The 10,923-nt window shown below is 38.3% G+C and overlaps 1 protein-coding gene across 2 annotated transcripts in view; it reads right to left on the bottom strand.

Annotated features, from left to right (window-relative positions):
* Positions 1 to 10,923, bottom strand: part of LOC107036277 (insulin-like receptor) — a 52,515-nt gene that overhangs the window by 25,368 nt on the left and 16,224 nt on the right. For both annotated transcript variants that reach the window (XM_015254100.1, XM_015254109.1), the window contains exon 2: positions 1,111 to 2,045. In XM_015254100.1, coding sequence (XP_015109586.1) covers positions 1,111 to 1,513 — 403 coding nt within the window. In that variant the 5' untranslated portion in view covers positions 1,514 to 2,045. The remainder of the gene's footprint in view (positions 1 to 1,110; positions 2,046 to 10,923) is intronic.

Raw genomic sequence — 10,923 nt, forward strand, 5'->3', positions numbered from 1 at the left:
ATGAACTTTCTCTCTCTCTTGAGCAAAATCACATGGTATATAACAGGATTATAAATAGAAATTGAATTGACTCGTGATTTTCACTCGATTACCTCGCGTCGCAGACTGTCCCCAGAAAGAAGAAATTATGACACATAATTAACTTACGAATAATATTCAATTTTCAATCAATTAACATGAGTGAAACAACATTTATAGTGTAATAAAATGGCACGTTAATTCCTGTGGGTGAGTGTTGGTGGAGAAGGGTCGTTATTAATATGCACAAATTTACGCTCGTGTAACAACGGATCGTAAACACCACCCGACAGTGAATTCCAGTCTGAGCATTTACCGGCGGAGAGGGGGGGGGGGCATTATTAAAAAAGGGGATTATGTATGCGCAAGGTAAAAATAAAACCCGAGTTTTCCCACTGAGGTATTAAGTTAATGGTGAGAAAATTTGTTTTTAATCACACAACTAATTAATTCATCATGCAGCTAAATGTTTTCATGAATTCTTCAATTGTACTTCATGATTAAAGACAATGTTGAAGAATAATTAAAATTTCATGGAAGATCTCGCAATAATTTTTTGAAGGGAGACATTTAATTCGATTTAGAGGAGAAAAGCTCATGAAATTTTGAGATTTAGCGGGAATTCAAGTGAATTCATTAATTTCATTAATTTGAAATAATTCGTAATAGAACTATTATTCAATCCTGAATTTGAATTTTATTTGCGTTTTTGTCACACCAAGTAAATAGTCCTTTAAATGTTAACATTCGTTTCCTTGATGCGATTGAAGATTTTATCAGTTAGAAATGAAATCCTTTTTCGTCTTTGAATCAAGTAAATCGTTCATTTAATTTTCATTATTTCGTGCAACTGAAATATTTACATTGAAACAAATAACAAAGAAATTCAAATAGAGAATTTCATTAAATCAAATTTGTCATTTCTCGGAGAGCAATTGAATGTTAAATTGTCCATTGAAAATGAATATTTAATATCAAACTGCCCTGAATTTTTCTAATTTTTCTCAATGTTTACTAAGTAATTGTAATTATTCACTGAGTAATTTTCAGTGGAAATGTCCCCCGAGAAGGGAAATAATTTTGAATACTCACCACCATTTTTGGAGGAATTCGTTGATTTTCCAATGGTTGGTAGTTTCAATTCGGCAACTGTCACATTAACAAATGCAATCAGCAAAACAACGACGATGACATTGAGAAGACTGAAATAATTGTCACGGGAGCCTGGCCATCGTACAACACTCGATGCACCACGTGAATCTCCAGAACGCGTCCTCACTGTTCTCGCAAAACCCTGACACTTCATTCGTTCACGACTCATATTACCCTCGTCATAAATTCCCACATTATCTGGTAATTTATACGTCATCTCATCAGACTCAGTGGTATTATTACCCTGAAGACGTTCACAGAGTGAACACCTGGTGGTGGACGTCGACAATACCAGACGATTCAGGCAATCTGGACAGCCAATGGTCACCCGGGAAGACTCCATTTTCCAATGAAACTGGCGATTCAATAGCTACGTTAATCAATTGATTCGCTGATACTCATGAAGATTAAAACTTAAACTTCAATCACGAAACTTTACACGAACTTTAGATGTCTCCGACATCCTTAAATAAATTCGCGTGTACCGCGTCATTGCGGATATTTTTTTTCAATATCACTATTTATATTGCGCCGTGTTCAAAGCACAATAATCATGAGGGTGCACGATTGATAACACTCCTGGCAATTCGTTGCCAGTTCACTACCGGCAAGTTCATTGCCCACCAGTTTTTTAAAATTTATTTACGTATTTTTGTTGAGTCTCTCGAATGTCTCAATTTTCATGATTTTTTATCACCCCATATTTTAAATTCTCATCAATTTCTATTAAAAGATTCACTCAGGAGTTTTGCGGGATATGACCTTTAAATATAATCCACTGAGATGCGTCACGGTGAGAACGAGAAACTAGGTATTTTCATCTTTCACCACCCACGATCAATGACTCGCTGTGACGTCCGGATACCCATGCATCTCTGAAACAAATTGTAATAGTGGTATCAATCTGTGTTAGTTCTGATGGGTATGAAAATATTGAGGAAAATATGGTGAGATTTATGAGTTCAATGGATTTTTATTTTTTAACGAAAAAGTTGATGATTTTGTAACGGGAGATTCGCGAAATTTGAGGAAAACTGTGGTTGAGGATAAATTTTGCGAGAAAAATATAGGGAATCGTATGCAGTGGCTAATAAATATAATAAGTATTGAACAGAAACTGAATTTTCAACTGAGTATTAAAATTTGGGCAACTTCGCACGCAAAAAATACAACCAGAATCGTTTACTAGTCAGACGATTATTCAGCAAATCCTGAGCTCTATCCGCACTATCATTTCCCTCTGATGGCTCAACTGATTTCAACCTGACATGACAACATCTCTGAGAGAACCAATTAATAATCCTGGTCTATCACTGAAGAAAGAGGGGGGAAATTGAACCCAGGAGAATTACACAGCAAAGAGATGATTGCAAGAAAAACAGTAAAGGATGACTTTTCATTTTTCGATTGCTCGGGAAAATACTGACGTACGTTAGTGCGCCCCTAATTCCCACACAAATATTTGCAATTGATTTTCAATGTGGTGCACGATAGCTCATAATTCGGTGAATCATCATGGAAAAACAAAGATAAAAGCATTTGACAAAGGAAACAGTGAGTTTTGCCGGAGATTTGCATCATGTTGCAGAATATTTCATTCTGATAATTAATCTAGTTCCAAGGACCCGACGTTGGATCCCAAATTCGATTCCGATTTAAGAACGAAAATATTCTTTTCACAAACTTAATCCTGACGCATGAGGCGAAGACTGAAGATTCTTCAGGCAAGAACGAATTATTTTCAAAATAACTGAATGATTTTACTAAAGTATAATGACTCATTTTCAAAATAAATCATTATAGTTTAGTAAAATCATTAGTTATTTTGAAAGTTATTCATTCTTCATTCTACAATAACTACTTTGCCTATAAAATGTAAATACCGGACTGAAGGCCCTCTGGCGATGGCCACTCACAAACTTTTAGCGAGGGATTCCGTTAAAAATAAAATAATATTCATTCTTTCTCCCGAAGAATCGTCTGATTTGCACCAATCTCCCAAGTCTTTGCCCCATCCACGAAGAAAAACGTTTGTGGCAAGAATTATTTTCCCTATAGGAACGAAAAACAAATTTTCAGAAAAGTGGCTCGAAAATTTTCAAGAACTAAATATCCAACACTAAGGAAAAAAAAAACTTTCGTCAGGAAAACTTTGCACTCGTCCTAAAGACGAAGACAATTTGTTTATGACACGAAAGTGATGTCTCAAACCAAGTCTAGTTGACTGAATTCATTCAATAGTTTTTCAGTCTCAAATTCAAGCACCAGAATTCTCATTAAACGCGTGAATAACCCCGAATGCAGCCCAAAATAGCCATAATCTTCATACCCTGTGAAATTCATCCGTCACACTGACGTCGTAATGAGTTCGATCCGCGCGATAACGTCACACGTGGTACCCACCGTACAACGAAAACAGTGAGAATCTCAGTTTCCACAAGTGATCGTATGACTCCAACGACGCCACCACACCAAAAACTCTCCAGCACAGAAGTGTCAACGTTTCAATCGATATCAACATTCGCATCCCTCACTCACATTTGTCTCACCCCCCCCCCGCCCCCCGCTACAACAATGTACACGCAAAATTCAAAGCGTTTATCTCGTAGTAAATCCAAACGCAAATTACCAGGGGAGAATCCCTTTTTGGCTCTTAGCCCACACTCGCGTGTCAAACCCCTATTCTGTATCAGTATTTTCGCCTCTCTTTTTTCCTGTTTTTTACTCCCCTCAATTTCAGGAGTTCAACGAACCAACCCCTTCGGTAGTATTGAATTAATAAAGTTCTTTTTTCAATGACACCAGATAATAAAAATGTAATCCAATGTGAGGGGCATTAGTATTCGATGCTAAGGAGTACGAGGCTCAGTTACAATGTTTCTCTGACGTTTTTAACAATGTTGGAAAATGGGTGGCACAACGGGTGGGCATCGTATACCTCAAAAGCACACGTCATTTACGGACCACCACCGGCGCGTAACTGACAACGACACGCAACTTGGCATGATTGAAGACCGTGGAAACCCACCACTACGCCATTCGTTAACTACAACGATTGTACATAAAAGCATCGCAAAAAGCCCGAATGAAATTTGTCTCCTCCTTGCCCCCCTCCCCCCACCACGACATCACCCTGAATGGAGTATTAAGAGTACCTCGTCGCCTCTTGACACGACGCCATGACCCCACGTGCATTCATGAACGCACAATTTTCTTATCTCCAATATTGTTCTTCTGCTAATTTGCCGAGGGATAAGGGCACGCCGGCAGAATTAAAAGTGGATTTGAGAGTAAAAAAAAATCAACGAGACGGGAGTAACTGAGGGTCAAGTACTCTCTCATTCGATCAAGCAACAAATTTTTCTCAATAACAAGCTGTAATTAATTTATTGGATTTAAAGAGGGAGAGGGATTATCAAGCGTGACGCCGCAACAATCAACGGTGTGGCGGAGGCTCGCTCGGACGACAAGGCACGCGGCACGAATTTCATCCCAGACCGTCACTACCGATTAAATCACTGCTACCCCCGCCCCTCTCTTCACATCCTATCTTCCCAACACTTTTACGTCACAGCATATGCTCTTCGCTTTGTACCAACACAATTGCAAGACTATTTTCATGTATGCGAGTTGTCTAGCCGAAAATGATTATGTGTTTTGTTTGTCTCGTCGTGAATCTGGATCGAGGTAGTCTAACCTGGCAAACATCTATTCAAAACACATTCCGCGTGATGGTGATGAAGAAAAAAATAGGGAGATTAACATTGCTCGCTGTTTGCCGGGAGGTTAATAAAATGATACACAGTTTTTTGTGGTATGAGAAAATTGTTGTTTTTCCTGGAGGAAAAAGGAAATTTACAAATTCTGATGCAATGGAGGAGTGAGGTGAGACCATTATCAGCGTTTAGAAAATTCGTGGACAGTTCGGTAATTATTTTTAGGAGAGCGATTGTGAATTGAGTTTGGCAGGGGGTGAAGGGGGGGAGGGGAGAATTTCAAATTTCATTGACAATCCAATTGATTTTCCAATCAAAACATGAATACTGAGTGCCATTGGACTAAATTTTCAATTATTTGAATATACGAGAATAAATTTACCTGAATTCTTCTCATTTCTATTAATTTTTATGGAATAATTAAACTAAAATTTACAGATTCCACTGAGTTTATCATGAAAATGGAAATTTTCAACGTCGAAATTGTTTGAAATTTCAGTGGAACTGTCAGCTGATGGAAAATCCCCGAAAATTTCAGGTAAAACTTTTAATCAGTGGACTATTAGAGAATTTCTACAATTCAAGTAACTGAATATGAATTTTCATTGTGGTAAATTTGAATTAAGTTTACGATTAAATCGTCGATCATATTTTTTATTCATCTTAAAATTTCAACAAAATTGTTTTTTTTAATGTAATTATTGATGTTGAATTAAATTTTCAAATACATTCTAAAAATTAAACATTATATTCAATTGAAGTCTCAATAATTTGAGTATTCAGGACAATAGTTGCTCAACTATTCACAATTCTCAATCATTTTCATTGTCATATGGCCCTGAAAATTACAATTTTATTGACTATTCTAGAAATCGAATGATTTTTACTAACAAGATACACGGAAATTTCGTGTGAAATTAGTTATTGAAAAGTTCGATATACTCCCCTTGAAAACTCGATTGAAAATGTCAATATTTCAAAATTTGTATATGTAGCAACCTTCCAGCCTGCTGAAGCAAACAAATCATTTACCACTGAAACCCCATATTTGACTAAAAATATGCCTTGACGTATTTGTCGAAGAATCGATTAGTTTATTATACTACTTATGTCTGGCGTCTCCGTGGCGTACAACCTTCCCACGAGTTATCATTGATCACGATCCCTCATCGAATACACGATTGTTCACACTATATCTATACATGATTTTGTTCCACGTCGGAGATTGGCTAGTTAACCCTCTTTGCACTCCAGATGCGAGACAGTTAATTTTTTACCGCCTACGGATAACGCACGATGCCGTTTAAAAACGAAAATCAAATATAGCGAGTGTGGCGCCAGGCAGTACGATAAAGGTAAACAGACTAGTTGAAGAAGAAAGGAACGAATTTATTCCACACCGATAAATACAATTAATGATGAATTATTACCGGTGATTCTCTAGTAGTATTTGCACTCAGACGTACATTTTTTTGTCAGGGTAACTAAATATGGTCGAAAACGTCTGAATACGTGATTTTTAGATGATCTGTATGTGTGTGGTGTTTTTCTGCAATTTCCTCGTAGAGCGCCTATCAAAGTTCATGAATATTTTGCTGAAGATAGCCTCTAAAAAAATCTAGCCATTGCCACTAATTAAAATTCAATTTGTCATGAAGTTTCGAAAATTTTGATATAAAAAAATTCATTCTTCAACGATCACTTGAGCTATATATTTAGCTAAAATTGCAATTGAACTTTGATAAAACTACGACTGAAATTGAATTCGGGCTTATGAACTGAGAAAAAAATTATCATAATATGGAAAAAATAATTTCTTGAGTGGAGAACATCGCAGGTATATTCGATCAATTCATGGTAGGTTTCAGACAAGCAATCGGTGCTCTTCGGGCTAAAAATGGATGATACTGAATAAAAAAACATTTTGTTCTGGAACGAAAGAAGGAAAAGAATTTATTGCTTTCCCTCGAACTCAACAATATTGCTAACTCATTCATATATTTTAGAAATATCTGAAGGTTCTCACCTGTATAAATTCTGTATTCAGTCAATATGAAAGTCTCTGATCCATGATGCACTGAATCGGAGCTTTTAGTAATTTTAGCAATTTTCTCATCTTTTGACACGAAATGAACGATTTCTTGAGGCAAACAATTCTCACTTTGTCGCCAAGTGTTCGTGTTCAAGTCCTGAACATTTCACAAGATTCATACACGGTCTGACTTCTTATCCCAAGCGTTTTATCCTTAACAGATGAGATTTTTGACGCTAGAAATTAGTTTTGTTATGTCGATATTTCTTTTCGGCAGGGTAAGCCAAAAAACGGAAAATTAGTCCAAATTTTTTGTGACATTTCAATCAATAAGAGTAGTATAACCAGATAAACGAGGAAACGGAGTCTCAAAATAAAAATCTCGAAAACAGTGAATCCATTCAGAAACACTGATACAAGGATTTAGTTGCTGCTAACGAGGTTTCTCAACTATTAGTGCGATTTGTTAACTATTAACGAATCGTAGTAATAGTTAAGAAGCCTCGTTAACAGTACCAAAATCGTTCTACCTTTTCTGTCAGTGTATATTGCTAATTTGTTAGAAACAATAATTAAACTCATTTACAAAAAAATGCAATTATCCACTCGTTGATTTGTAATAAGGAATCATTTCGTTTTTATTCTGCTCTAACGAATTTCATGAGATGTATCCGACTCCGTTTTATCACGAATACATTAAACTATTTCCATATTCATTCGAGATAACAAAGAGAGACATCGACGTGTGCAACGCAAGGTCATTTATTACTGAGAGAATTCCTATAGGCTCTAGTTTCGTACGTTAACTCTGTACCAGCAGATAGGCGGCTGTGGCTGAGCATTTTCAGGGCGAGAAATGGGACGCTCGATAAAACCGTATGACGCGCACGAGAGAGGACCAGAGGGGGTAAAATGAGGAAAAGAGAAAGATGACGCGTCAGACAGGAGAAGGGCTGTAGCCATACCCAGGAAATGTATGAATTGAATTTGAAAAACCTGAGAGCCATTCGTACAGAGGAATATGATAATGACGCTTGTCAAGGTATACCTCATCTCCAATAACATCACTTCACAATAATAGTTGCAATGAATTATTGAAAGTCGTGGGATATCGGAAATTCGTATACATCACCAATTGAAACAGATGGAAAAAAATTGTCATTTTCAAGAACACACGGAGAGAAATGTTCAGTACAAATTACGGAACTGACAATTCGCTCACCGATTACCGAATCGACTCAGCAAATTTAAGTGATGGTATCGTAATTTTTACCAGGAGATTCAGATAAAAATTACAAAACGCTCTGGAAAAATTCCGCGACAATTCCGTAAAATTTCCTACAACCACATTTCGCTCCAGAATTACGGAAAAAAATACGTAATTTTTATTGAATATTTCTCTCCGTGCATGTCACTAATTTTCAGGAATCATCAGTGATAGATTCCCAAAATTATATTAGGGCTCCTGAACATCAGTGATATTGCTCTGGAAATTAGTGATAATGAATTTCACAATCGCTAATCCCTAATAATTGTGATTGAACTCCTAAAAATCAGTGACACGTCCCTGAAAATAAAAGCTTCTTTTCTCCGTGACCTGTCAAATCACGAAGTTTTGGTTTTAATTAAATCCTCCTCAGGCTCCGCAAATGAGCAAAACAAACCCAAATAAAGGATTGAACCTCAAGAAACAGCACCCTCAAGTGGAGGTAATAAAACCACAGCATATCAAATAAAATTTCAACTTCAACTGTGACCAAAAAACGAATGAAGCTAAGAATTCCATTGCAATTCACTTAAAACGCGGAAATGGACCACAGTATTAATAATTGAGATAATAGCTCTCTACTTTCTTCGCTGTCACCTCATCCTTAAAATTACTTCACTCATCTCATTCTTGACAATGTTAAATCTAAAAACAGTTTTCCTCTTCCAATTGTATGATATTAACAGTTGACTGTTATTGGTTATTTTTTTTATTGAAACACCTTGTCATAAAACATGTAAACACGAGGCTGAAGGCTCTCGGGCGATTGCCACTAGCAAGCTTGTGGCCACGAATTCCGTTAAAAATAAAAACACCAATTGATTGTTCTTCCGGGAAATGACTACCCATTGAAAAATAATTTCAGTCTCGTGAAAAATCCAAAACATGGATTAATTCGGTATACATGTAGGCTGAGCCACTTTTCTATTTATAAAGTGTCTACAGTTGTACCTGACAGAGGACATATACGGGTTTAACATGGCTGGGTCACGGACTGTACGTCTGGGACATTATCTAACTTGTAAACTTGTTCAACTTCTTCACATCCCATGTTCCGACGAATTGAAGAAGATATGACACAACATTAACTGTCGTTTGTTGTCACTCACTCCTGCATGAATGTGCAAAATAAATGCTGCTCCCCCCGTGGGGTGGAGGTAAAAAAAACGCAACTCGTTCAACCAAAGAGGAAAGTTGCTAAGAAGTTCAGCGGAAAACTGATGAGTTTTCTGAAAGTAAAAAAATTGAACGAGATAAACCAATCTCATCCGAGAAAGCTTTTCATAAACATCAAAAGTAGCATTATAATCTTCAAAATCTGCCCATCATTACGAGCCAAGGAATAATTACATTTCCAACTATTTACTGAATCTGTGCATCAATCACCACCTGGCGCTGTATCCGCAAATATTATTCCGATTACTCGGTCGGGACGAGGCAATCGACGTGGGTGTCAATGTGTACAGCCAATAGCTAGCGCATCGCGAGGGTAAATGAGAGAATAATATCCCGCATGCGTGGCTCCGATAATAGCGACAACCCAGAGGTGAACTGATCAAGACTGAAAGCCCATCCAAATGAAAGAGCAAAAAATTAAGAAAAAAAAAACCCAATGTCAATGCAGCCTTCAGCACCCAATGACGCAACCGTCCAACCTCATCTACTGCCCATCATTCCATTTCAATGAAATAGAATACAGAAAATCCGCAGCTAACAGTGCAACGTATATGCATATTGTTGAATGAAAAACTCCAAGGCAGATGCGTTTAATCATAAATGTGAAATGAATTGAAACACATTGGCTTCGTACTCGTCTCCTATCCTTGTTTTTTTTTTTTATTCCACAGTTCAATGCACGAAAGATTCCCTCCGGTGGTGCTCTGGTGGTCCTACTCTGCTGCTGCTGCGCAACGTAGCAACGTTCCGCTTCGAAACGCGGGGCAAACTGAATGGGAGGAGATGGTCGATACTCTTGTATCCCCCTCCGCCCCTTCCCCACCCTCGCCAACCCTCAGTCCCCACGACCGGTAACCCTCTCTCACTCTCGCGCTTCTCTCCCCATCCCTGTGTCGCTCAAAGTTTGCATTCTATCTCTCTCTAATCGTCCTCCCCTTGCCGCATTGTACCGCTCAACCGCTTCAATCCACCTCCCTCTCTATCACCCGTCATTCCGTCCTCTTACGCTACTCCTCGTTGCCCGGTCAACGGCGAATTTCCCCTCGCGGCCAATCCACAACTGAGAAGCGCTGGGAGTACGAGGTGGCTTCGCGAATGTGTACGTTTACGACGTAGTAGTAAATGCACGAGGGCAGAACGGTACGCCGAGCGGCATCACTGCATTCACTCGGTGTAGTGGCGTCGAGTCAGACGAAGTGGCATTTTCATGCTGAAGTTGACCATCGTATGCACACCCCGCAAATGTTAATGATGATGAATGAGGAGTTGATGTGGAATACGATTAAAACATTAATAGAGATGAATCGAGATGAGAATCGTTTTTAATTGATGCACTCGTTAGGTTTTAATGTGAGCATTGGGTGAATTTTCACATCGAGTCAAGATGAAGATGGGCTTAATGAGGTTGGACAATTGAAATGCTGTGTGGAAAGGGAAGGTCATGTCTGGAGAATAGAGGTCGAGCTATGCGGGCTAGTGAATGGAGGGAGGAGGAAAAGCAGCAAGAGAGAGGGGCTTGGCTAGCGATGGGGGGGGGGGGGGGGGGGGGGGGGGGGGGGGGG

This window comes from Diachasma alloeum, unplaced genomic scaffold (genome assembly GCF_001412515.2).
Source record: "Diachasma alloeum isolate Michigan unplaced genomic scaffold, Dall2.0 Dall_scaffold_00176, whole genome shotgun sequence".
NCBI lineage: Eukaryota > Metazoa > Arthropoda > Insecta > Hymenoptera > Braconidae > Diachasma > Diachasma alloeum.